General features: G+C 46.9%; 2 protein-coding genes and 1 pseudogene across 5 annotated transcripts; 1 reads left to right on the top strand and 2 right to left on the bottom strand.

Moving 5' to 3' along the window:
* Positions 1-258: 258 nt before the first annotated feature.
* Positions 259-27864, bottom strand: LOC118570419 (retinoic acid early-inducible protein 1-delta-like). The gene is made up of 6 exons (XM_036168893.1): positions 27780-27864; positions 24061-24321; positions 23441-23671; positions 22703-22871; positions 20690-20778; positions 259-1073 (listed from the first exon to the last, which is right to left on the bottom strand). Exons 2-6 carry the CDS (start codon positions 24298-24300, stop codon positions 1044-1046), a joined length of 759 nt encoding a protein of 252 aa, XP_036024786.1. The 5' UTR covers positions 24301-24321; positions 27780-27864; the 3' UTR covers positions 259-1043.
* On the bottom strand, positions 1237-27842 carry LOC118570418 (retinoic acid early-inducible protein 1-epsilon-like). 4 transcript variants are annotated; one of them, XM_036168891.1, is made up of 6 exons: positions 8446-8757; positions 7136-7268; positions 4415-4675; positions 3788-4051; positions 3054-3221; positions 1237-1701 (listed from the first exon to the last, which is right to left on the bottom strand). In XM_036168891.1, exons 2-6 carry the CDS (start codon positions 7224-7226, stop codon positions 1592-1594), a joined length of 894 nt encoding a protein of 297 aa, XP_036024784.1. In that variant the 5' UTR covers positions 7227-7268; positions 8446-8757; the 3' UTR covers positions 1237-1591. The 4 variants fall into 4 exon arrangements, with proteins under 4 accessions (XP_036024784.1, XP_036024782.1, XP_036024785.1 ...); XM_036168889.1 differs by lacking the exon at positions 8446-8757 and adding an exon at positions 8171-8223; XM_036168892.1 differs by lacking the exon at positions 8446-8757 and adding an exon at positions 8145-8178.
* LOC118570420 lies at positions 14046-14916 on the top strand (annotated as a pseudogene).
* Positions 27865-27899: the final 35 nt, after the last annotated feature.

Raw genomic sequence — 27899 nt, 5'->3', positions numbered from 1 at the left:
GGATTACAGGTGTGCACCACCACAGCCCGGCTAGATTTTGCCTTTAATCTGGTCTTTAGGAGACTGGCTTCACCAGAAACTCTGGATTGAGATGAGGCCCAGTGGTGGAGTCCCACGTGAGATCCTGGACACAGGGTCCATGGTTGAACTTGTGGGTTGCACACTGTCAACTCTTTAGTCACTTCTCCAGCTTCCCCTCTGTGACACACAGCTTGTCTTCTAAGCTCTGGCCAGCTACACGCCATTGCTGCTGCTGTTCTTGGTGGTCATCCTATGGTCCTACTATTTCCAAAATGCTGGGGTCTTCGGTTCCAAATGCACTTTCAGTAGTAGCCTATCCTGGGCTCATTGCATAGACTCCAACTCTGGATAAGAGGGGCCAAGTTTCATCTACTATCCATGACATCTTCACACACTCAAAACCAGCACCACCTGAGTGGATCTGCACTCTCAAGTTTACTTGCCAGCACAAGGTACCACCTTGACCATGTCTGGGACACAGCCTTTATATCCTGATTCTCAGGAAACACTTTCCAGAAGACTTCACCTCAAAGATGCTGTTCTCTTTGTGATCACCACTAATTTTTCAACTCCAGCTAACCAACATGTAGTTCCCCAGCAAAGATTGCACTTTACTAGTTCTGGTATCTTGTTAATCACAGCTGATTCTTTAGCCCCAGATACCCAGAACCATTGATTCTTCATTCAAATGTCCCAGTAGAGTCTGCTTTCCTCAACTTCACATGCCAGGCCTCCATTGTCTGCACTGTTCAACGTTCTTATCTTCCAAGTTCCTAAAGAATGGCCCAGTTAGCTCTCAACACTTATCTAGTCAGAAGTTCCAAAGTCCTTCTACAATACTCCCTAAAACTCATGGCCAGGTGTCAGAACAATACCACAGTGTCTTGTTACTTACTTGTCTTAGTTAGGGATACTGTTGCTGTGAGGAAACATCATGACCAAAGGAACTAGGAGAGGAAAGGGTTTATTTGGCTTCCATTTCCAAATCACTGTTGATCAGTTGAAGGCAGTCAGGACGGAACTCAAACAGGGCAGGAATCTGGAGGCAGGAGCTGATGCAGAGGCCATGGGTACTGCTTACCGCTTACTGGCTTGTTGCTCATGACTTGTTCAGTGTGCTATCTTATAGAAGTGGACCAACACCATGGGCTAGGCCCTCTCCCATAAATCAGTAATGAAGAACATACTCTACAAGCCTGCCTACAGCCTTTATTTTAGGGAAGCATATTTAAAATTGAGGTTCCCTCCTCTCAGACAACTTTAGCTTATGTCAAGTTGACACAAAACTACTCAGCACATACCTTATATTTACCAGTTTCATTCAATATTGCTATATTCCTAGCATCTTTGTTGGAAGGACCTGTGAGTCCCTCTCACCATAGTACATTCCTACAAATGATGTCATAATTAGCCATTACAACCCATAGTCATTAAAATATTGTGTTTAGCTTTTAGATTATGAAACATATAACTGTTTTATGAAGTTTGTTTTAATACCTTCCCTGTGCTTAATAATATTCAAGCATTTGTAGTCTTTTTAAGAAATTTATTAGTATTTTGGAGAGATGGCTCAGCAGTTAAGAGCACTTGGTACTCTTGGAGAAGACCTGCGTTCAGTTCCCTGTATTTCCAACCATCTGTAGCTCCAGTTCCAGGGGATCCAATGGCTTCTTCTGGCCTCTGCAATCAACACATACACATGTTACATACAGACATACACACAGGCAAAATATTCATACACATTAAAAGTAAAACTTAATCAGTCTTTAAATAATGCCATAGCACATTAATGACACATAAGAACTGGTTTCACTATGATGTTTTCACAAATGTGACTTAGAAATTTTGGTGATATCAAACCTTCTATTTCCTCTCATGTCCCCTTCCCACTCTCTCCAGCTTGCTTCCTCTTCCTAATTACTCTCATTTGAGTTTTTTTTTTTTAAAATAATTTGACCTAATGATTCCATTGAGCATTATTTATAGAAGGAGGGTGAGGAGCTATTGATAAGAACGTGGGGTACCTTACCAGTCTCCACAACACTGAACAAAATGTGTCTCACCCTCCAGCACCATTAACTGCAGATAGTTCTAGGGAGCTCTGGGTCTTCATGGCCCCCCCCTCCCTCCATGAAGGGAAGGTTGACAGCCTGCTCTTGTGCAGGGATCAAGCAAGTACTCAGAGCTGCTGAGTTCAACAGTTCAATAGCCATGTCCTAGCTGGAAAGCATTGTTCTCTCACATCCCTTCTCCCCTCTGTGAGAGATTCCTGACTCTTGGGTGATGGAGATATCTGGTTTAGTAACTGCTTTTACTCCCATGTCTTAGGCTCATCCTCCTGGAGCAACCTTTTGGTGGCCTGGTTGGGGAACTCTCCACTTGGCTCCATGGGCCTCTCTCTCCTCTGTGGCTAGTGGCAGTTGATGGAACAGTTTATGGACAACTGATGATTTTCTTCTGGAAAGTTTTTGCAGTGATATCCAAAGCTCCAGACTCTGATTCTGAAAGTAATTAGCCCTTTACTCCAACAGACAAGTCTGCAAGATACCGACTCAACTTATATCGTGAAGTACCAAGACCCCTGACATATGAAGGCGGTTTCCCAGTGCAGGCCACCCAACCACTTCTCCTACAGACCCATTTCTAGGCACAACAGCCTCTCAATTGCATGTGGCACTGAGAAAAGTGAGACAGAAACAATAAATGGGCAGTCCTAGATGATTGTGCAACACCTTTGTAATTATTTTTGCAATGACTACTTTGTAAGGATCCCTGTAGGGGCCATGACAGGAATGCATGGAAATGAGGTGTTTGGAAACTTGTTACATTCAGTTCTCATTGGCTGAGACAAAGGTAGTAGATTGAACTGGCAGCAAGACTGTCCAAGGGTCATCATGGGAGGGGAAGGTGAGAAGATGCCTTTGCAAGCATGAAGACCAGAATGTACATGCTAGATGCTCAGGGGCATCTGTTCCAAATACTCAGCAAAGTAATCCTAAGAGTCCAGATTGAGACCCCAGCCTGCTCCTTACCTCCTTGGGATTTCCTTTTCACATACATGTAAATGCAAAAAACAAAGGCTATGAGAATGGAGATGAGTCCCAGGGGGATGAATACTTCCTCATATTGAAACTTGGTGCTGGATAGAAGTTGGGTGGTAGATTGAAGCTGGGTGATATCCGGGGCCATTGATGTTGATCCTTTAAAAAAATCAGGAAAATTATGGATAAAGCTAAAAACACACCTCCATCAACACCTTGTCTCCCCAGGCAGCTCAAGGAACACAAGTGTAATAACAATTTTACAGTTCCTGACTAGAGAGAGCAGTAGAGGTGTGTGTATGATGCCCTTGCAGAGGTTATTTCATTATGAAAGAAAGCAAATGTCTATCAAACCATCAACAATGTGACATATTTACTGTGGGTAGGACGCTCTGGATGTTGGCACAAGTTCTGGAGTTTAATTGTGTCTGAGAAAGATAGTGAAACCTTTGAAAGTGATGTGGAGCTGGTACAAGGGCAGCTGTAAGTGAGGCAGAAAGGGCTGGAAGTTTACACTGATGCAGAAAGACTTGGGGCCTCTTAGCAGGCCATGTAGTGCCTGGGATATTAGGTACTAGGGAATGAGGAACATTGGGAAGTGAGAAGAGGAAGAGAGATCCTCGTGGTCATCACTGCATCTCCAGACAGGCACACCACCAAGAAATCACTCTCTCACTCTATCAAATTTGATGGAGTTGTCTTGTGATAATCTATGTGATACCTACTTGTCCTTTCCATGAGGAGCTTTAAGAATTCCTTGAGCCAGTGACTCAAAGTTGCCATGGAGATCTTCAGACATTTGGTTAGTTCCTCATCATCTGTCCATTTATTCATGATACCTCCAGCTTCAAGACTAATCGGTATCCAGCTCATATTCATTGTGTTCAAGGTGAAGGAGTACTTTCCACTGATGTTAAATAACAAGGAGGCACCAACAATCTGTCCTTGTTCAAGCTGAGAAAGCATGACGGTCTGTAAAGTGGGGTGACCTGCAAACCACATACAAGGCCATCATTCTTCTTCTTCTTTTTTTTTTTTTTTTTTTTTTTTGCCAGAGATGAGGACCAAACCCAGAGCCTTGCGCTACCACTGAGCTAAATCTCCAACCTCCATTCTTCTCTTTTGATAGATCCATCACCTCCTCAAAGGTCAAGACTTTCCCCACTGGCTTATGAGCCAGGATCATTTCCACATGACTTGCTCTTTGTTACCCATTGGGTACCATATGCTTCCCAGGTTGGGCCAATGCTCAGCTCTTTCCCACAAATACATTCACCGCCTCATTCCCACATGTGTTTTGCCCTTCCTCTCTTCCCGCCTGTCTTGGCCTCTGACCTCCATCCCACACTCACCTCGGATCTTGGTTGTCCCCAGATTGGTGTCAGCCAGCATCTTCCTGAGCTCTTGTCCCAAGTATTCCAGCCCTTGGATAAAATCTTTCCACACTTGGGAGGCATGTGCTGCCTTTCCCAGGTCACCCAAAGGTGTGGCTTTGTTGTCATTATCATACTGAAGGAAAGGCTCTCCATCCACTGAGCACTGTCCTTCACACCAGGGCTGTGGAGGTGTGGTATGAGTCTTAACAATGACGTTGCAACTAAGAGAGTGTGTATCTGTGAGAGAAACATGCAGGTGAGGTCAAAAGTAGGAGCAGAAAACCACAAGACTCATGGATCTGTGACACCCAGATGATACCCAAAATCCCTCTGAATGGCAAAGGGGGAGAAAGAGAAGTCTCTAGTCAAGATGTCCATCATTTTCTGATGCTTATTTCCAGGTCATCCTTTGACTGTCTTAGGGTGATAGGACCCCTCAGATGCACACAGTGTGTCCAGGAAGATTTATCTCACAAGTACATTTAGTGACTTTTATCAAGTGTTGAGGAATAAAATCTATCAGATAGTATCTGTTCTTGGGACTGAAAATCTACTGAACACACAGGAAATAGGAGGCATCACAGAACACATGGTAAATTCAACATGGAGCCTGGGAGTTCTGGAAAGGCCTCCTGGAGTAATGCTGCAACCTGGCATGGGAAGGGGAGCTGTCACCTGTGAGCACAGTGCTCACCCATGTTCCCACTGGGTCCTTCACACAACAACATTGGGCATCAGATCTCAGATTCTCCCCATTAAACCACACCCCTAACTCATTAGAATGCAGAGGTCTCTGTATGTGACCTGCATGAAGCCCTGATCCCTCTCCCCTTCCTCAGGCAGTTGTTTCCAGCACACTTATGACCTCTGGTCTCCCAGACTTTCCCTAACAGCAACAGAAGACACAATGTCCTAGAGCTGTTCTGTTCAGCAGACTGCACAAACAAGCAGGAAGTGCTAGTGAGGATCCACACATGCACTCTCGTGTGTGGGTGTCTGTGAGCCTGAAATATAAAATAAATAATAACATTAAAGAAACTTTTAACAAGTGTGCAATATAATTACAATAAAAAATGCAGAAGATATGTTAAGAAAAAACCCTCTTTCCCTTCTCCCACAAAACTTCTGCTCTGAGGTGGACTGTTGCAGGTTTGGAGACCTCCTTTCCTGTCCCCTCCAACCAGCTTCTGCTTCCCTTCCTCTCTCTGCCTCTTCTACCACCTGTTCTCTTCCTCTCTCACAGTTCCCTCCCCCACTTTCCCCTTCCTGCCACTCCTGAGGCTTGGATTTGTCCTTGAATGGCTGAGATCCTTTCTTACTCAGTACACCTCCCTGGAAGATTTGCTGGACATGAACATGAGCCCTGTGGAGCAGACACTGGCTTTGAGGTTGTGAACTAAAGTCACAAACTTGTCACTTTACTGGATCACACAGAATAAGTATCATTTATCAGTAAGAAAAAGTCATTTAGAGTTTCATGAAAAGAAACTCTTTTGCTAAAGCAGGAAGAGGGAATTATGAAGGTGATTTGAATCATCTCTAATATAATAACATCCACATAAGCACCAGTTAATAATAGTAATAAAAATAACAGTTATGATGAACATCTTTGAAGGAAGTATTTATACACACACCTGTGGATTTTAGTAAGGAAAATATTTTTTAGCCTAGATAGGCTTGCCACTGACCCCAGGGATCCCTGGGACCATTCAGCAGCAAGTGCAGTCACTGTTTCTGTATCACTTCATCACTGTCCTGTCACTCAGGGATGAAGCCTGAGATGCTCCTGGGAATGTCTAGTGTGGTTTTTGAAGGAGCCTGTCCTCTATAGAGTAGGATGACTCATCACTTGGTCCTCAGTTGATTGCAGCTGTTTGATTAGGTTTAGGAGGTAAGGCCTGGCTGAAGGAAGTTTGTTAGTGGAAGTGTGGATTTGAAACCTATTCCCATTTCTTCATCTCTGGACCTTGATTGATGTTTAATATGTGGGCTCTCAGCTGGGCATGGTATCACAGGCCTCTCATCCCAGCACTTGAGAGACAAGGAGAAGGTGAATCTCTATGAGTTTGTGTCCAGCCTGTTCTACATAGTGAGTTCTGGGACAGCAGAACTCTATAGTGAGACCTTGTCTCAGGAACCCAAACCAAACTAAAACCATGTGCCTCTAACTTGCTGCTCCAGCCACTAGGCATGTCCATTGCCATGCCTGTCTATTGTCAGGTGATGGACTCTTGACCTTCTGAAACTATCAGCTTCCTCAAACCTTTCCTTCTGTATGTTACTGTCTGTCCTGATCTAATGGTGGAGAGCTTGTGAGGATTCCCTGGAAGACAGTCTTCAGACCACAGATGCCTTATGTCTAGGGGAGCTGTCTGAGACCTCCTCCTGGAGCGGTCCCCACTGGTGTCTGGGTTTAGGCTTCAGCTGATCCCTCTGGTGCTGAGGGCATCACTAGCTACCCACTATGCTCCCCTGCCCTCGTGAATCATTCATGTAGGCCCTTTAGGACCCTCCCGCAGTGACTTTTCCTCTAACATTGTCAATGCACTGAAGAGAATCAGGGAGGGACTTGGTGAGGACCAGGGCATATGGACTTAAGTCCTGGTGATAGTGAGGAGAAGCTCAGGACCTTCCTGCCAGAAGATTGCAACCATCTTGACTCAGTAGTTCAGTGCCCTCCTCCCCCAGGTAACTCACCAGCTGGCAGTGTGGACCCCCGACAGCTCAGTAGAACCAAAAAGCTCAGATTCCGGGAAAGATTGCACCTGGGGGCTCTGGCCTTTGCCATGGTTCCTTCCTGAGACCTGGTTCCTCACAGTTGTGATTGGTGCTGTGAACAGAATCAGAGTCCTCAGTACAGCACCCCCCACCCCCACAGAGGACCCTGTGCTGGGATTCTCAAAACTTGGGCCCCTGGGCTGTGAATTCAGACCTTTCCTTGCTCCAGCCATGCAGGTTCCTAGTTCCCATCTTTCCTACATCTCTCCTGGAGTTCCTGGGGGCCCTGCAGGTCCTCCCTCCCATCACCCTGTGATTTCTGTCAAGCTCAGATGCCCGCAGTGGGCGACTATGGAAGAAGAAGGGTGGGGGCTGCGGCTCTGGTCTCTAGGTGGTTTCTTTCCCCTTTGCTCCCTGGCTCCAGGCCCGCTGGGCTTGCTCCCCTACTGGCCAACACCCTCCCTTACCCACTGCCGCCCCCCCCCCCCCCCCCGCCTCGCTCCCGCCTGGCTCTCCTCTCCGGCTGGGCTCTAACCACTGGGGCCCTGATCTTCGCCCCCCAGGTCTCGCTGGCTCCTGGGCTCAACAGGCAGCCCGAGTTCAGCCGCCTCCGCCACAGCCCTTTTCGGCCTTGCTCTGCATGCAGCTCGGCCCCGCCCTCCCCACCTCTGGCCCACGTGGGCGCGCCCGGCCATCTCGTCTTGGCGCCCACCGGCTCAGCCAAGCTTGTCCCTCTGTCACCCCACTCCCCTCGCTCCCCAGCTCCCCTCGCTCGGCTGCGCTCGTCTTGCTGCCACCCCGCTGCCAGGGCTCCCCTCAGTGGCACCACGACCTGGCGGCACAGCCCGCTCTGCCGGGGTCTGCTGCATCCCTGGTCTGCTGCCACCCGGTCCCCTTGCTGTCACCGCTCCCCTCTCCCTCCCCTTGCCCCTCCGCGCTTGCCTGCTGCAGCCCCGCGGCCTCCCTCTGCTCTCTGCTGTCCCCGCACCTGTTCTGTTCCCCAGCGTTCCTGACCTGCTCTCCCGCGCTGGCTTGGCTGCTGCCTGTGGCGCTCAGCTCCCTCCCTCCCCTTATAAGCTGAAGCTCCGCCTCCATGCGTCCCCTTGCACTGGACTCTGGCTGTCACTTGTTCTTCTAACCAGATGTGCTCAAGGCTTGCTGCCAACCTGGACTGGCTGCGAACCTGGACTTGCTGCCAACCTACCCGCTAACCAAGCCCCACCTCTTTTGGTAGAAGAAGGGGGGCAACTCCACTTAGCTAAAAGGAGGTTTATTTTGGGGTAACTTACAAGTAAAGGGATAGGTTTCCAGTCCCGGAGCCATGAAGTGCAGCCCAGATGTGTATTCTGGGGAACTCTGCTCCAGGATCCAGGAACCAAGAGAGCTGCACAGGGGATCTCAGGTCTTAAGCGCTCCTGTCTCCGACCCCCCTCTGCTGCGGCCTTTGCACAGCTGGCTCTCCCCGCTGACCCCCTTCTGTCCCTTGGCTCAACTGTGGCCCCTTTGTTCCACTGTGCTCCATCTGACAGGGCCGCCCCTGCAGGCTCCCTTCTATCTGGCCCCGCTGCCTTCTTCAATCTCTCCCTGTGGCGGCGACCACTCCTCTCCGGGGCGAACAGCCCTGGCCTCTGGCGCTAGTCCTGCTTCTTGCCAATCTTGCTGCCACCCCGATCTGCTCTGCCTGTCCAGGCGCTATCCCCACCCCGCTGCAGCCCAGCTTGCAAGGCTGTCCTGGCTTCCCCAGTTCGCTGAACCGATCCAGCCACGCCCTGCTCCTCTCTGCCCTGCTTAGCTGGGCTCCCCTTGGGCTGTGCTTGTCTGGCTTCCACCCTAGTCCCGCTGCTACCGGACTGCATCCCTCCCCTCAATCGCGCTGTCCAGCTGCCACCCGGCTGGCAACAAGTTCCCCTTGCTTGTACTGCTCCCTTTGCTGGCTCTTAATTATCATCACTATCTCTATTAGAAAGTTTCTCTTAACTAGACAGGAAGTACGTACATCATTTCTAAAGTTTAGAGTTTATAATCAGCTTTGCTATACAACACTGGGATTTAGTGAGTGTTGTTATGGAGTTGTGATAGTTGTTGTTAGGGGACTGTAACATTCTTTGGATGAAGCCACACCCCTCAGCTGGTCTGAATCTGGCAGAAATACACTGTCTGTGGTAAACGGTTTTTAACTAGAGGCTGTCCCTTCACTCAAATTCATAACATCTCCCCAAAAGTGATCAATTCAGACAAACGTTTCTATTGCAGCAGTACTTTTGGTTTGTTCTACTGAAAACTTCACTTCACCCTGAGGGTGAAATTACCGTATTTAGCTGCTGGAAAGCTCTTCCCAAAAGACTGCACAGCTATTAGGTGATATGAAGTATTTTTCTAAAGGAGCTAGTAAAAAGAAAAGAGGCACAGCTCAGAATTCAATTTCCAGTGACAAAACCTCAGAAACACTAATCGGTCCACGTTCATTCTGGTTCCCCTATAGGAACGTCATTGGAGCTCACCTTCCTTAGTTCCATGCTCCTTACCAGATGCTCAGGTAACCACCAAGCTTCATTCTCCTCTTGTGAAAAAACACGAACATGTCCTCCACCCCATATTAACACAGGATCAGGCGGGACCTTTCCATAATCCCGAGCAAGTATCTTTCCATTTTACTTGAGCAAAAGTGGCTTGGATGCCACTGTGCCAAAATCTTATCTGAGGCAGACTGCTCACAGACACCCATATTCAAAAAGTTCAGAACCAAAAGAGCATGATTGAATGCATTATGTGGTGAGGGAAGGTAAATTTCTTCCTTTTCTATATTTTTTTTAATTGTATTTTGAGCCCTTTCTACAATACCTTGTCCCTGAGGATTATAAGGGATACCTGTTTTAGGTACAATTTTCCATTGGGTACAAAATTTTTGAAATGCCTAACTCCTATATCCAGAGCCATTATCAGTTTTAATAATTTTTGGTATGCATATATGAACAACACTTCAAGCTGTTTATAATTACATGTTTTGTAGCTTCTCCAGGTTGTGCACTAGCTATTAAAAATCCTGAAGAAGTGTCAGTGGTCACATGTACATATTTTAATTTGCCAAGTTCTGCAATATGAGTAACATCCATTTGCCATAGATGATTAGGAAGAAGACCTTGAGGGTTTACCCCTCAGTGAGGGACAGGAAAATATTTTGGACATACTCCACATCGTTTAACTATTTGACAAGCTGCTTCTTTGGTAAGATTGAAGTGCCCTATTAAGCTTTTGCTATTTTGATGAAGAGCATGTGACTGTTGAGCCATTTCCACTTGGGATAATGCTACTATCTTTGATAACTTATCAGCCATTGTATTACCCTCAGCTAAAGGGCCAGGAAGATTGGAATGAGCTCTAATATGGCACACAAAGCATGGCAGCTTTCTTTTGTGGAATAGTGTCTTGAATTTGTTGTAACATTTTGACTTGATTGTTGATAGTTCCAATATATTCACCCAAACTGATACTATTCAAAGGAGTCAAGAACATAGATGTTCTTTCATAAAACATATCCTTCATTAGCTTACTCAGAAAAAAAGCAATTTCAGGATTTAATATTTTCACTTCATTAGCTTTAACTTCTGATATTATTAGCATCTGTGATGTTTAGCATTGATTTCTTTCTTTTCTTTTCTTTTTTCAAACATTTCTAGAGCTTTATTGGGAGAGAGGGGGACAGGAGGAGAGAGGGACAGAGAGGGAGGGAGGGAGGGAGGAAGGGAGAGAGGGAGGGAGGAAGGGAGGGAGGGAGAGAGAGAGAGAGAGAGAGAGAGAGAGAGAGAGAGCATGTGGAGAGATGGAGAGAAGAGAGCAGAAAGAGAAAATGACACACTGATTTCTTTTAAGGAACTTTCAGGTGAAGTAACTCCTTTGTAAGACAGCTAGATTTTCTGAAGTTTGTTTCCATCTATAAAGCAGTCATTTCTTTTTGAATGCCTCTTTCCTTGTCTCCTTATTAGATTTACAAAGGAATTACTCATTGCAGGCAGTGTGTTCAAAAGGCAAAGACCTTTTTAAATTTCAATTTAAGTTTCTTCACATCTAAAACAATGTTCAGTTTATGGACTGCTTTCTCTTGCTTTCTGAAGGATTTTAAAGTGGCTTGTTTTCTCTTATAGGTAGCTCTTTGTCTGATCTGAGTTCTCAAGAGGTAAGATCAAGCTTTCTAGCACTGCTTTGAAAAGAAACTTCATTCTAAGTTGAAAAGTTTTTGTACAGTATCGCCATTTTTAGCTGAAAAAAACTAAATTTCCCAGAATGCATTTCTCTTCATCAGCTCTCTGTTAAGAGCTACCCTATGGTCTCCAATTCCCATAGATCTTTTTGGGTCTGAGATTCAACTTCTAAGTTCTTGTACTGGACTTGCTTACAAAGTTTTTGCTTTTGCAACAAGAGATTTAAACCAAGCGTTTTAAGTTTTCTAGCTCGGGGAAATTGGGAGATTTTTATTCTCTCCTCAGCTGGCTTCACCAGGTATCTCTCCTTCATTTGACACTGCCCCCCCCCCCCCCAGAACTGCACCCGCATTGAGGCTGGCATTCCTCATAGCAGCTTTCCTCAGGGCTGGTGTTTGCCTTAGCCAGTCAGTGAAAAAGAAAACCATGTACAACAGAGCTTTTTCATAGCTTCTTCAGAGAGATTTTTCCCCCACTGAATTTATTCTCATTTTGCTTGTTCCTTCCCCCCGCCCCCAGATGCAGAGCTTCAGATATCTCAGGCTCCTCTGTTCCTCTGCTAGCTGCCTTTGGAGGTAGGGGCTCTCTTCCCCCCATCTGCCTCACACTCTTAGCAGCTTTCACAGGTCATGCATTTTCTGGGGAGAGTCAGTTCCCAGCTTGGTCTCAGTTTATCCCCTCTGCCCTAGAAACTGTTTTTGACACTAAAGGGACAGCTTTTCCTATTATTGAAGGTAGGGGATTTTTGTCCATTTCTGTTTTCGGGGTCTGTGGAGTTTGTCTTCATAAATCGAGCTTCTGCTTTTCTAACAGAGGAGGGTTTTTGCCATCTCTAAACTCCCATTAGGACAGGTGTTTTGCCTCATCAGGCCTTCACCTGGCCCAGTCCCCCAGTGGGTTGTGTTTGTCTGGATGCTCAAGGACAGAGCTTATGCCAGAGGCAATCACCCCTCAGGGCTACACTCCCTCATTTCACAGGGAATCAATTGAAATAAAACTTTTCTCAAAGAGATGCTTTCTCTGACAGAAAGGAAAGTTTTACTCCTGGATAGTTCTGTTCTGCTCTGGCTGGGCTCTTTTCCCAGACTGCATTCTGACTCAGCAACACAACTGCTTCAGACACAGTTCAGCTTTACTGCTTTCCCAGAAAGGTCCTTACTCTGATAGGAAAGCTTTGCTCAGATTTCTTTTTGTAGCTGTGGACCTATCAACCCAGGACTTGTAAGAAAGCAGACAACTGTGCTGTTCCCACTGGGTTTTTGCTCAGAAGCCAGGATACAATGCTAACAGTTTGCATTGCTTCAGAGGACCTTTGCATTAGGATGATTAGGAGCACCTTTTCATTCTGAAAAGCTTACTCAGAAACAAATCCCTTGATGCCTCAGCTGGGCTGTAACTGAAAAGCTTTGCTTTTTTCCCATACAGTTTCCTGCCCCTGTGGACTCTCTGTAGCTCTTTATCCACACTCTCAAGTGTTTCCCTCAGGGAACTTTGACCCACTGTCTTACTAGCTTCAAGAGACAGAGCTTAGAAGAGGTTTTTAGGAACTCCATCCCTGTCTCCTGCATTGCAGGGAGGATTTTTAAAGCTTGAAAGAGAACTTAGAGAGGTTTTGCTCTCTCAAGAGGTTTGTTGTTTTCCCTTAGAACTAATCACAGGTGATTCTCATTCTAATTTTTGTCCTTATGAGAATTTCAGAGAAGAGAACTGGGCCCATCTTGCAGCAGTCTGTATTGGGTGGCTAGCCAAGGCAGTGCTGAAGAGCTTCCCAGGGTAGTGAAGATGAGGGAAAGCTGGCAGCTGCCCAACTCAGCTACCACCCAGGCCCAGAACAAGGGTTATGAGGTGGCCCACCCCAACACCCACCAAATCTATGGACTGTTGGGACTTGTGAGGAGGATGAACATACAGATCCAGAACTGCAGGATCTCCATGACACAGGACAACAACAGGACATCCAAGAGGAGACCCAGAGAGAGTCCATTATCCATAGTGTAGTAGAAGCCAGAGGCCTTGTACCAGACCAAGGACTCATAGCAATGAACACTTACAAGGAAGATGGATGGACTAAAGGGTAAACTGTGTGACTCAATGGCCACACAAATTCCCCAACTAGATTACTCTCATTCTCTCTCTCTCTCTCTCTCTCTCTCTCTCTCTCTCTCTCTCTCTCTCTCTCGCTTTGTTGTTTTGGTTGGTTTTTCTTTTAAATTTTGTTCTGTTTTGGTGGGCTGAGGGTGGAAGCTAGAGCACAGGGAGACAAGTGGTGTCAGGACTCAAGTTGTGAAATCCGCCAAGAATCAATACAAGTTTTTTTAAAAAGTTGAGAGCACAGAGAGGCCTGCGGGCAGTGGTGGACGCAGCAGTGGGCATAAGCTGGAGCCTCCCTAAGCAACTTGCCATTCTGAGCTCCCAGCCTTGTGCCCTTGTCCCTTTGCTGTGAGCTCCTGGAGGCTGGCCCTCAGCTGGCCCCTGGGCTAGGCTTGGGCACTGGCTGCTAGCTCAGTAGGTGGGGAAGACTGCAGCAAAGTCAGGGAAGGCCTGGCTGGGAGCCAGAGGAAGTGGCAGCATGGAGAAAGCCCAAAGTGGGGAAGTGCGACTCCTGGCACACCTCCAGGGAAGACAAGGCATTCACCATGGAGTTGGAGTAGTGGGTGGAGCAGCTGAAGGAGAACCAAGTGGGGACCCTGTAGCAGAAGGCTAAGGGAATTTTTACAAAAGAATCAAATGTACAAGACGTTAGCTGTCCTGTTACTGTCTGTGGAGATGTGCATATCCAATCCCATGACCTTATGGAACTCTTCAGAATTGGTGAACATCACCAGATACAAACTATTATTCATGGGCGACTACCTAGACAGAGGTTATTATTCTGTGGAGACTGTGACTCTTCTTGTAGCATTAAATCCCGATGGAAGCTATCCAGAGTGCATTACAATATTGGGAGGAAATCATGAAAGCCGACAGATCACCCAAGTGTATGGCTTTTACGATGAATGTCTACGAAAGTATTTAAAATGCCAACGTCTGGAAATACTTTACAGATCTCTTTGACCATGGTGGCCTCTCTCCATCCATAGATACACTGGATCATATAAGAGCCCTGCAACATTTGCAAGAAGTTCCACAAGAGGGCCCAACGTGTGATCTCCTAAGGTCAGATCCAGATGACCATGGCTGATGGAGTATTTCACCACGTGGTGCTGGCTACTCCTTTGGACACAATATTTCTGAAACATTTAACCATGCTGACAGTCTCACACTGGTGTCACACCAGCCTGTAATGGAAGGTTATAATTGATCAGAATGAGGTTACCATTTTTAGTGCAACCAATGACTGCAACCACTGTGGAAAGCAGGCTGCTATCATGGAATTAGATGACACTTTAAAATACTCTTTTCTTCAGTGTGACCCAGCACCTCATCGTGGAGAGCCTCACGTGACCCTGCATACCCCAGACTACTTCCTATAACTTCCTCCCCAGGACCTTTCTTTGTATGTGGAAGTACACCTGGCTTTTAAAATATATATTATATATTTAAAAACAGCAGTCATCTATGTGTTTCTGGAACAAGAATATTTTAACTGTGATAGGCATTTAATGGAAGCATTGCCATTTTAAAACTTGATACAAATACCTAAAAAAACTTTTTAAAAAAGTCATTAAACATTGAAAAACAAAACAATCAACCAAACAAACACAAATCTCAGAGAAATGCATGTACCAGAGTGGAAATTTGAGCAAACATTTCCTGGGGAAGTGTGCAGAGTTCATGGGACTCTGTGGGATGCTAGGACACCAACACTGAGAAGCACAGTGAGCATGAGCAGGGAGAAGACACCAGCACTGCTGGGAACTCAGGCTCCTGTGCCCATTGCTTAAACTGAACCACTGGGGCTAGTGAGGTGGTGCAGCAGTTAAGGACTCATGTTGTTTTTGCAGAGGATCCAGGTTTGATGATGGGGATTGGAGCTGAGCTTGGAGGGACAAATATCTGGGATCCTGGTTCTTGGAAGACCAAGGGAGAGAAGGAATTACTGCAGATTCTATAGTGTATGAGATCTGCCTTAAAACAAAACAGCAGAAAACAGGGGTGGGGTGGGGGGAGTGGGGGGGAACAACATGTGTGGTTGTGGCTACTTTGTCCCTGGATGCTTCTGTTATGATCTCCTGGAGAATACCTTGGGAACATGGGAAAGTAAGGTCAAGGACAAAGAGGTCCCAGAATGGTGGAATGCTTGTGAGGAATCCCTGGGAAGACAGTCTTCAGAGCACAGATACCTTAGGTCCAGGGCAGCTGTCTGACACCTCCTCCTGGAGGGGTCTGCACTGGTGACTCCTTTTGGACTTCAGTTGATCCCAGTGGTGCTGAGGGCGTCACTAACTACCCACTCTGCTCCCCTGCCCTCCTTATTCACACAGCCCCTTCCTGGCCCTCCTGCGGTGACTTTCCCCCTAACTTTCTCAATGCACTGAAGAGGGATGCTGTGAGGACCAGGGCTTCTGGACTTAAATCCTGGTGATAGTGAAGAGAAGCCCAGGAGCTTCCAGTGAGGAGACTGTGACCTTCTTGACTCAGTAGCCTAGTGGGTGTCACCCTCCCTCAATTAAATCCCTGATCTCACCAGCAGGGAGCATGGACTCCAAGTGGTTCATGAAAAGGCTCAGATTCTGGGAAAGATAGCTCCCAATGGCTGCAACCTTTGCCATGGTTTCTCCTGAGACCAGGCTACTGACAGGTGTGACTGGAGCTGTGGAGAGCATCAGGGAGTCCTCAGTACAGCCCCACAGAGGACCCTGTGCAGAGATTCGCTAAGTCCTGGGCACCTGGACTGTGAATTCAGTCCTTCCTGTGCTCCAGCCTTGCAGGTTCCTGGTTCCCATCTTTTCCTGCATCTCTTTGGGGGTCCCTTGGGATGCTGTGGCTCTGATCCTCCCTCCCTGTGGACCTTGGTCCCCATCGCCCTGCAGTACTTGTGGAGGGACAGGGTGTGAACTGAGAGGTGAGGGCACTGGGGTATCACATCAAAGCTATCTTTTCACATACATCATTCCCTGGCTACTGCGCCCTTAGGTTCTCTCTGTAACAGAATCAGGAACTATAGAGACAGAGTAAAGTCGGTGTCTTCAGCAGGTATCTTGGCAGACTGCAGCAAAAATCAGCATACTCTAAAAAGCGCCATGTTAATGCTCTCTGCTCAGGGAGGACTGGACCCTCAGGATAGGACAGACACACAGGACTATGGTGTCACCCAGGAACAGCATTAGCATCATTACTTCTGTGCTCTTGCCCTTCAGAGGCTGACCAATCAGAAAGAAAGAAGCTCAAAGTCCTTTTCTTTCTCTTTTTCTTTGTCCTTTTCTTTTTCCAGGTCTAGGAGTAGTCACTAGCAGGCTCCCCAGGGCATCCTATGCCAGGCTGCTTGCCCTATTTGTCAGGACTGATTAGGCTCATGACTTCCAGGAGGTGGGGAGAATGGCTCCCTCATTGCCAGACCCCAGCACTAGCCAACCCCAGCGATTAATTAGTGTTCCCTCCCTCCTCTTATCACTGACCTCGTCTTGGGGAAAAATTAAAACGGCCAACTTCTATGCAATTAGGCATAAAGACCCTTTGGGTAGAATTTGAACTCACTTTTTTTTTTCTTTTCCAGGGCATTCCCTGGCAAAAATGTCCCGGGTGCCCCGGGTGCATTTGAAACAGCTTTTGGTTCCATTGTTAGGCCCTCTAGTGGGCACCTGGAGCATGGCACCTATTGCCATACTGATGGGAAATCTTATGATCAAATGAGTCTACATCACTACACAGCTTAATCATGCCATTGAGGTCCATAGCTTTCGTTTTGCCCCTCAAGGCCGCCCTGCAGGCTGCATTGGCATTCTCTATGGCTAATTGCTTGACCACAATATTTTCTAAACCATCTTCTCCCAGGATTCTTTCAGCCGCTTCTAGCAGCCTGGCAACGAACTGGGCGTAGGGTTCGCTGTTGCCTTGGACTATCTTCGACAGGGAGGTGGTGGCTGCCCCTGTCGCGGGCACAGCTCGCCAGGCCGCCAGGGCCACTTTGGCTGTCTGTGCCAGAAGCTCTGCTGGGCGTTTCCGTTGTCTTTCCTCTGTGGCATATTTACCTCTCCCTGTAATCTTGTCAGAAGACCATGAAGCCATCTGAGGACTTTACTTATTTATGACGGCCTGTGTTTCAGCTCTGTCTATAAACTCAGCCTTCCAGGTTAAAAATTGACTCTGGGTTAACACTGACTGAACCACCTTATTCCATTCATGAGGCAAGAGATTACCCCCCTGCCCCAGTCCTTCAAGAATCGTGAAGGGCGCAAGGCAGAGAGGGCCAATGAAGGAGCCTTTCACCTACTTGGCGGCTATCCAAAAAGGCCTGGGACTGAGAAAAGGGAGGGGATCATATTTCTCTCTTTCGTAATGCGCTGCCATTTCTTCCAGGCTGGTTTCTGAAGAAGGGTCAAGCCATTCATTGCCTGCTGCATTCTTATGAATAACAGGGTAAATCTTTTTATAGGATTTGACCGGGACGGGAGGCTTTACCAAAGGAGGGATTAATTCAGCGGCAGGGATAGGCTCATCAATAAGGGAGGGGGCACACTAGGCTGGGGGAGCCGCAGGGCTGCTGATGATCTCAACATCCCCATTAGTCTCAGTCAGAGGCAAAGAGGCCGCCACTGGTTTACTTTCACTTTTAGGTGAAGCAGCCTTTTGAGTCTCTGCCAGGGGTAAAGCGCCATCTCCCTTTTACTTTTGTACTTTGGCAGAGCAGCCACTGCGGCTCCTGACTCATTATTGGGAGTTGGGCAGGAGGAGTCTGAGAGAAAAATCCTCCGCAAGGGCTAATAAATATGAAACACGCCCGTCTCCCTCTGCCTCTTTTAAAATATCTCTGAGCACACCATAAAAACTAAAGAAAGCATCAGGAACATTTTCCCCATGTTTAAGTAATTTGTTGATGTCTTTCCCAACCTTATTCCAAGTTAGTGGGTGAATCCCTGGGCCATTAACTACCAGCCTAGGGCACTTCTCCTCCACAAAACAGAAGAATTTTATCAGATCCTTTTCTTTAACTCTTATTGCTCTCTCCCTAAGATTGCCTTTCATTTATTTAATAAAAAGAACCTCTTTTGATAAACCTTTGCCCATGGTTATGGGACGACTGTACTCACCTCAAGACTTCCCGCCTTGCTCAAGGGATGCAGTCCTGGCGTCGCTACCCTGCATGGTCCGGAGCTCCATCATTCTCCATCCTTCGGTGGGTCACCATGCCGCGGGCCCCACGGTGGCGACACTTGACCTATCCTGCAGGCCAGGTTATTAGGATGTACCCGAGGAGGCACCACTTGAAAGACCAATGGGGCCAAGAGAGGAAGGAGACCAGGCACATAAAGAAAGACGGAGTCAGTCTGAGTTGCATCAACGTCTCGTTTATATACTGGTGGATATGAGGGGAAGGGAGGAAGATGAAAAAATTGTTAGAAAAGGGTACAGGATGAGGTCTCTTTGGTCCAATGCTTGAACAACCAATCAATCAAACATATTCCAGGAAGTTAATCTAAAAGTACAATTTGTGGTTTTGCTGGGAATGGTTGTATTGTAAGTCAAGGGAGTAGTTATGCCAGATCATCCAAGCAAGAAAGGTCAAGGCACAGTCATCCAATTTTAGGTTTCCAACATGTGCCTCCCAAGTGCTGGGATTACAGGTGTGCACCACCACTGCCAGGCTAGACTTTGCCTTTAATCTGGTCTTTAAGAGACTGGCTTCACCAAAAACTCTTGATTGAGAAGAGGCCCAGTGGTGGACTCCCACGTGAAATCCCAGACACAGGTTCCATGGTTAAACTGTGGGTTGCACACCATCAACTCTTGAGTCACTTCTCCAGCTTCCCCTCCGTGACACACAGCTTGTCTTCTAAGCTCTGGCCAGCTCCACTCCACTGCTGCTGCTGTTCTTGGTGGTCATCCTGTGGTCCGAGTATTTTCAAAATGCTGGGGTCTTCTGTTCCAAATGCACTTTCAGTACTAGCCTATCCTGGGCTCTTTGCATAGACTCCAACTCTGGATAACAGTGGCCAAGTTTCATCAGCTATCCATGACATCTTCACACACTCAAAACCAGCACCACCTGAGTGGATCTGCACTCTCAAGTTTACTTGCCAGCACAAGGTACCACCTTGACCATGTCTGGGACACAGCCTTTATATGCTGAAGCTCAGGAAACACTTTCCAGAAGACTTCACCTCAAAGATGCTGTTCTCTTTATAATCACCACTAATTTTTCAACTCCTGCTAACCAACATGGAGTTCCCCGGCAAAGATTTCACTTTACTACTTCTGGTATCTTGTTAATCACAGTTGATTCTTCAGCTCCAGATACCCAGAACCATTGATTCCTCATTCAAATGTCCCAGTAGAGTCTGCTTTCCTCAACTTCACATGCCAGGCCTCCATTGTCTGCACTGCTCAACGTTCTTATCTTCCAAGTTCCTAAAGAATGGCCCAGTTAGCCCTCAACACTTATCTAGTCAAAAGTCCCAAAGTCCTTCTACAATACTCCCTAAAACTCATGGCCAGGTGTCAGAACAATACCACAGTGTCTTGTTACTTACTTGTCTTAGTTAGGGATACAGTTGCTGTGAGGAAACATCATGACCAAAGGAACTAGGAGAGGAAAGGGTTTATTTGGCTTCCATTTCCAAATCACTGTTCATCAGTTGAAGGCAGTCAGGACAGAACTCAAACAGGGCAGGAATCTGGAGGCAGGAGCTGATGCAGAGGCCATAGGTACTGCTTATCACTTAAAGGCTTGTTGCTCATGACTTGTTCAGTGTGCTATCTTATAGAAGTGGACCAACACCATGGGCTAGGCCCTCTCCCATAAATCAGTAATGAAGAACATACCGTACAAGCCTGCCTACAGCCTTATTTTAGGGAAGCATATTTAAAATTGAGGTTCCCTCCTCTCAGACAACTTTAGCTTATGTCAAGTGGCCACAAAACTACTCAGCACATACATTATATTTACCAGTTTCATTCAATATTGCTATATTACGTGGCATCTTTGTTGGAAGGACCTGTGAGTCCCTCTCACCAAACTTCCATAGTATATTGCTACAAATGATGTCATAATTGGCCATTACAACCCATAGTCATTAAAATATTGTGTTTAGCTTTTAGATTATGAAACATTTAACTGTTTTATGAAATTTATTTTAAGACCTTCCCTGTGCTTAATAATATTCAAGCATTTGTAGTCTTTTTAAGAAATTTATTACAGTTTTGGAGAGATGGCTCAGCACTTAAGTGCACTTACTACTCTTGGAGAAGACCTGGGTTCAGTTCCCAGTACTTCCAACCATCTGTAGGTCCCGTTCCAGGGGATCCAATGGCTTCTTCTGGCCTCTGCAATCAACACATACACATGTTACATACAGACATACACACAGGCAAAATATTCATACACATTAAAAGTAAAACTTAATCAGTCTTTAAATAATGCCATAGCACATTAATGACACATAAGTATTGGTTTCACTATGATGTTTTCACAAATGTGAATTAGACATTTTGGTGATATCAAACCTTCTATTTCCTCTCATGACCCCTTCCCACTCTCTCCGGCTTGCTTCCTCTTCCTAATTGCTCTCATTTGAGGTGGTTTTTTTTTTTTTAAATAATTTGACCTAATGATTCCATTTTGCATTATTTATAGGAGGATGAGGAACTATTGATAAGAATGTGGGGTTGTTACTAATCTCCACACTGAACAAAATGTCTCTCCCTCTCCAGCACCATTAACTGCAGATAGTTCTAGGGATCTCTGGAGCCTCATGAGCCCCTCTCCCTCCATGAAGGGAAGGTTGACAGCCTGCTCTTGTGCAGGGATCATGCAAGTCCATAGAGCTGCTGAGTTCAACAGTGAAACAGCCAAGTTCTGGCTGGAAAGCAGTGTTCTCTCACATCCCTTCCCCCCTCAGGTGAGAGATTCCTGACTCTTGGGTGGGGTGATGGAGATGTCTGGTTTAGCAACTGCTTTTACTCCCATGTCTTAGACTCATCCTCCTGGAACAACATTATGGTGGCCTGGTTGGGGAACTCTCCACTTACTCCATGGGCCTCTCTTTCCTCTGTTGCTAGTGGTAGTTGATGGAGCAGTTCATGGACAACTGATGATTGTGGTGGTATTGTGTTCCCCAAAATATTGTGTGTTTCCCGAAATAAACATATCTGGGGTCAGAGAACAGACAGCCTCTGGAACAAAGCAAAAAATGGTGGCTAGAACAGGGAGAGAGTAATACATAGCAGAAGTTGGGGTGGGGGGTGGCACACATCTTTAATCCCACCACATGGGAGGCACAGCCAGGTGGATCTCTGTGTGTTCAAGGCCACTTTAGAAACAGCTAAGCATGTGACCCATGCCTATAATGCAAGAAACCCAGCCTTTAATCTCAGGGAGTGCCAGGCAGAAATGGAAACAAATATAAGGTGTGAAAACCAGGCACCAGGGTGAGTTAAGCATTTAGTTAGTTAAGCATTTTGGCTGGAGAAGCATTCAGGTTTTGGAACAACACAGTTCAGCTGAGATTCATTGGGATGAGGACATAGAAGTTTGCAGTCTGAGGAACTGGTGAGGTGAGGTAGCTGTGGCTTGTTTCTACTTCTCTGATCTTCCAGCGTTCACCACAATAACTGGCATCAGGTTTGATTTTATTAATAAGACATATTAAGATTCCTACTACAGATGATTTCCTTCTGGAAAGTTTTTGCAGTGATATTCAAAGCTCCAGACTCTGAGTCTGAAAGGAATTAGCCCTTTACTCCAACAGACAAGTCTGCAAGATGCTGCTCATCTTAGACCCTGAAGTACCATGACCCCTGACAAATGAAGGTAGTTCACACTACAGGCCTCCCAACCACTTCTCCTACAGACCCATTTCTATGGACAACAGCCTCTCAATTGCATGTGGTACAGAGAGAAGTGAGACAGAGAGAATAAATGGGCAGTCCTAGATGATTGTAGGAACACCTTTGTAATTATTTTTGCAATGAGTACTTTGTAAGGATCCCTGTAAGGGCCATGACAGGAATGCATGGAAATGAGGTTTTTGGAAGCTTGTTACATTCAGTTCCCATTGGCTGAGACAAAGGTAGTAGATTGAACTGGCAGCAAGACTGTCCAAGGGCAATCCTGAGAGGGGAGGGTAAGAAGATGCCTTTGCAAGCATGAAGACCAGAATGCACATCCTAGATACTCAGGGGCATCTGTTCCAGGTACTCAGCAAAGTAATCCTAAGAGTCCAGATTGAGACCCGAGCCTGCTTCTTACCTCCTTGGGATTTCCTCTTCACATACATGGAAATGCAAAAAACAAAGGCTATGAGAATGGAGAGGAGTCCCAGGGGGATGAATACTTCCTCATCTTGAAACTTGGTGGTGGGTAGAAGCTGGGTGGTAGATTGAAGCTGGGTGATATCCGGGGCCCTTGATGTTGATCCTTTTTAAAAAACAACAAGAAAATTATGGATAAATCTAAAAGCACAGCTCCATCAACACCTTCTCTCCCCAGGCAGCTCAAGGAACTCAAGTGTAATAACCATTTTACAGTTCCTGACTAGAGAGAGCAGTAGAGGTGTGTGTATGATGCCCTTGTAGAGGTTATTTCATTATTAAAGAAAGCAAATGTCTATCAAACCATCAAACAATGTGACATATTTACTGTGGGGAGAACTATCTGGATGTTGGCACAAGTGATGGCGTTTAATTGTGTCTGAGAAAGATAGTGAAACCTTTGAAAGTGATGTGGAGCTGGTACAAGGGCAGGTGTAAGTGAGGCAGAAAGGGCTGGAAGTTTACACTGATGCACACAGTCTTGGGGCCTCTTAGCAGGCCATGTAGTGCCTGGGATATTGGCTACTAGGGAATGAGGAACATTGGGAAGTGAGATGAGGAAGAGAGATCCTCGTGGTCATCACTGGATCTCCAGACAGGCACACAACCAAGAAATCACTCTCTCACTCTATCAAATTTGATAGAGTTGACTTCTGATAATCAAAGTAATATCTACTTGTCCTTTCCCTATGTGGAGCTTTAAGAATTCCTTGAGCCAGTAACTCAAATTTGCTATGGAGATCTTCAGACATTTGGTTTGTTCCTCATCATCTGTCCATTTATTCATAATACCTCCAGCTTTAAGAGTAATTGGTGTCCAGCTCATATTCATTGTGCTCAGGATGAAGGGGTACTTTCCACTGATGTTAAATAACAAGGAGGCACCAACAATTTGTTCTTGTTCAAGCTGAGAAAGCAAGATGATCTGTAAAGTGGCGTGACCTGCACACCACATACAAAGCCATCATTCTTATTCTTTTTTTTTTTTATTTGCAAGAGCTGAGAACCATTTCCAGAGCCTTATGCAATACCACTGAGCTAAATCTCCAACCCCCATTCTTCTCTTTTGATAGATCCATCACCTCCTCAATGGTCACGACTTTTCCCACTGGCTTATGAGCCAGTATCATTTCCACATGACTTGCTCTTTGTTACCCATTGGGTACCATATGCTTCCCAGGTTGGGCAAATGCTCAGCTCTGTCACACAAATACATTTACCACCTCATTCCCACATGTGCTCTGCCCTTCCTCTCTTGCCACCTGTCTATGCCTCTACACTCCATCCCACACTTACCTTAGATCTTGGTTGTACCCAGATTGGTGTCAGCCAGCATCTTCCTGAACTCTTGTCCCAAGAATTCCAGTCCTTGGATAAAATCTTTGCACACTTGGGAGACATGTGCTGCCTTTCCCAGGTCAGCCAATGGTGTGGCTTTGTTGTCATTATCATACTGAAGGAAAGACTCTCCATCCACTGAACACTGCCCTTCACACCAGGGCTGTTGAGGTGTGGTATGAGTCTTAACAATGACATTGCAACTAAGAGAGTGTGTATCTGTGAGAAAAACATGCAGGTGAGGTCAAAAGTAGGAGCAGAAAACCACAAGACTCATGGATCTGTGACACCCAGATGATAACCAGAATCGCTCTGAAGGGCAAAGGAGGAGAAAGAGAAGCCTCTAGTCAATATGTCCATCATTTTCTGATCCTTATTTCCAAGTCATCTTTTGACTGTCTTAGGGTGATAGGACCCCTCAGATGTACACAGTGTGGCCAGGAAAATTTATCTCACAAGTACATTTAGTGACTTTTATCAAGTGTTGAGGAATAAAATCTATTAGATAGTATCTGTTCCTGGGACTGAAAATCTATTGAACACAGAGGAAATAGGAGGCATAATAGAACACAGGTTAAATTCAACATGGAGCCTGGGAGTTCAGGAAAGGCCTTCTGGAGTAATGCTGCAACCTGGCATGGGAAGGGGAGCTGTCACCTGTGAGCACAATGCTCACCCATGTTCCCCCTGGGTCCCTTCACACAACAATATTGGGCATCAGATCTCAGATTCTCCCCCTATTAAACCACACCCCTAACTCATTCGGATGCAGAGGTCTCTGTCTATGACCTGCTTGAAGCCCTGATCCCTCACCCCTTCCTCAGGCAGTTGTTTCCAGTACACTTATGGCATCTGGTCTCCCAGACTTTCCCTAACAGCAACAGAAGACACAATGTCCTAGAGCTGTTCTGTTCAGCAGACTACACAAACAAGCAGGAAGTCCTAGTGAGGATTCACACATGCACTCTCCTGTGTGGGTGTGTTTGAGCCTGAAATATAAAATAAGTAATAACATTAAAGAAACTTTTAACAAGTTTGCCACATAATTATGCTAAAAAATGCAAAAGACATGTTTAAAAAAAAAAGACCTCTTTCTCTTCTCCCCCCAACAAAACTTCTGCTCTGAGGTGTACTGCTGTAGGTTTGGGGACCTCCTTTCCTGTCCCCTCCAACCAGCTTCCTCTTTCCCTTCTCCTCTGTGTCTCTTCTACCACCTGTTCTCTTCCTCTCTCACAGTCCCCTCCTCCACTTTCCCCTTCCTGCGACTCCTAAGGCTTTAATTTGTCCTTGAATGGCTGAGATCCTGTTTCACTCTTCAGTACACCTCCCTGGAAGATTTGCTGGACATGAACATGAGCCCTGTGGAGCTGAGCACAGGCTTTGTGGTTGTGAACTAAAGTCACAAACTTGTCACTTTACTGGACCAGATAGAATAAGTATCATTTATCAGTAAGAAAAAGCCATTTAGAGTTTCCTGAAAGGAAACTCTTTTGCTAAAGCAGGAAGAGGGAATTATGAAGGTGATTTGAATCATCTCTAATATAATAACATCCACATAAGCACCAATTAATAATAGTAATAAAAATGACAGTTATGATGAACATCTTTGAAGGCAGTATTTACACACCAACCTCTGGATTTTAGTAAAGAAAATATTTTTTAACCTAGATAGGCTTGCTCCTGACCCCACGGTTCCCTGGGACCATTCAGCAACAAGTGCAGTCACTGTTTCTGTATCACTTCATCACTGTCCTGTCACTCAGGGATGAAGCCTGAGATGCTCCTGGGAATGTCTAGTGTGGTTTTTGAATGAGCTTGTCGTCTATAGAGTAGGATGACTCATCACTTGGTCCCCAGTTGATTGCAGCTGTTTGATTAGGTTTAGGAGGTAAGGCCTGGCTGAAGGAAGTATGTCAGTGGAAGTGTGGATTTGAAACCCATTCCCATTTCTTCATCTCTGGACCTTGCTTGAGGTTTAATATGTGGGCTCTCAGCTGGACATGCTATCCCTTAGCTCTCATCCCAGCACTTGACAGACAAAGAGAAGGTGAATCTCTATGAGTTTGTGTCCAGCCTGTTCTACATAGTGAGTTCTAGGACAGCAGAACTCTATAGTGAGACCTTGTCTCAGAAACCCAAACCAAACTAAAAACATGTGCTTCTAACTTGCTGCTCCAGCCACTAGGCATGTCCATTGCCATGCCTCTCTGCTGTCAGGTGATGGACTCTTGACCTTCTGAAACTATCAGCTCCCTCAAACCTTTCCTTCGGTATGTTACTGTCTGTCCTGATCTAATGGTGGAGGGCTTGTGAGGATTCCTTGGAAGACAGTCTTCAGAGCACAGCATGTCTTTGGTCTCTGAGACCTCCTCCTGGAGCGGTCCCCACTGGTGACTTGGTTTAGGCTTGATCTGATCCCAGTGGTGCTAAGGGCATCACTAGCTACCCCCTCTGCTCCTCTGCCCTCCTGATTCATTCATGTAGGCCCTTTAGCACCCTTCTGCAGTGACTTTTCCCCTAACATTGTCAATGCACTGAAGAGAATCAGGGAGAGGCCCAGTGAGGACCAGGTGATAGTAAAGAGAAGCCCAGGCTCTTCCTGCCAGAAGATTGCAATCCTCTGGACTCAGTAGTTCAGTGCCCTCCTCTCCCAGTTAACTCACCAGCTGGCAGTGTGGACCCCTGACAGCTCAGTAGAACCAAAAAGCTCAGATTTGGGGAAAGATTGCACCTGGGGGCTCTGGCCTTTGCCATGGTTCCTTCCTGAGACCTGGTTCCCCAAAGTTGTGATTGGGGCTGTGAACAGAATCAGAGTCCTCAGTACAGCAAACCCCTCCATCCCCCACAGAGCACCCTGTGCTGGGATTCTCAAAACTTGGGCCCCTGGTTGTGAATTCAGACCTTTCCTTGCTCCAGCCATGCCGATTCCTAGTTCTCATCTTTTCCTACATCTCTCCTGGAATCCCTGGGGGCCCTGTGGGTCCTCCCTCCCTGCACCCTGTGATTTCTGTCAAGCTCAGATGCCCTCAGTGGGCGACCTTGAAAGAAGAAGGGTGGGGGCTGTGGCTCTGGTCTCTAGGTGGCTTCTTTCCCCTTTGCTCCCTGGCTCCAGGCCCGCTGGGCTTGCTTCCCTACTGGCCAACACCCTCCCCTGCCCGCTGCCCTCCCCGCCCCCCTGCCTCGCTCCCGCCTGGCTCTCCTATCTGGCTGGGCTCTAATCCCTGCGGCCCTGCTCCTTGTCCCCCAGGCCTCGCTGGCTTTTGGGGTCAAGAGTTCAGCTGCCCCTTTCCGCCTTGCTCCATGCAGCTTGGCCGGGCTCTCCCCTCTGCTTGCCCATGTGGGCGCGCCCTGGCCATCTCGTCTTGGCGCCCACCAGCTCAGCCATGCTTGTCCGTCTGTCACCCCACTGCCCTCGCTCCCCAGCTCCCCTCGCTCGGCTGCGCTCGTCTTGCTGCCACCCCGCTGCCAGGGCTCCCCTCAGTGGCACCACGACCTGGCGGCCCAGCCCGCTCTGCCAGGGTCTGCTGCAACCCTAGTCTGCTGCCACCCGGTCCCCTTGCTGTCACCGCTCCCCTCTCCCTCCCCTTGCCCCTCCTCGCTGGCCTGCTGCAGCCCCGCGGCCTCCCTCTGCCCTCTGCTCTCCCCCCGCACCTGTTCCGTTCCGCAGCGTTCCTGACCTGCTCTCCCGCGCTGGCCACGGTGAGGCCTTGGTGGCCAGGAGTCTGTCCCTCTCCCCAGGAAGCTTTGATGCTCAGCTCCGCCCGTCTGTCCTCCTAAAGCCGGCTGAACACTGCGCT

Source organism: Onychomys torridus, chromosome 19 (assembly GCF_903995425.1).
Source record: "Onychomys torridus chromosome 19, mOncTor1.1, whole genome shotgun sequence".
In the NCBI taxonomy this organism is placed as follows: domain Eukaryota; kingdom Metazoa; phylum Chordata; class Mammalia; order Rodentia; family Cricetidae; genus Onychomys; species Onychomys torridus.
The sequence above is the reverse complement of the archived record's forward strand: the minus strand, read 5'-3'. Positions and strand labels throughout refer to the sequence as shown.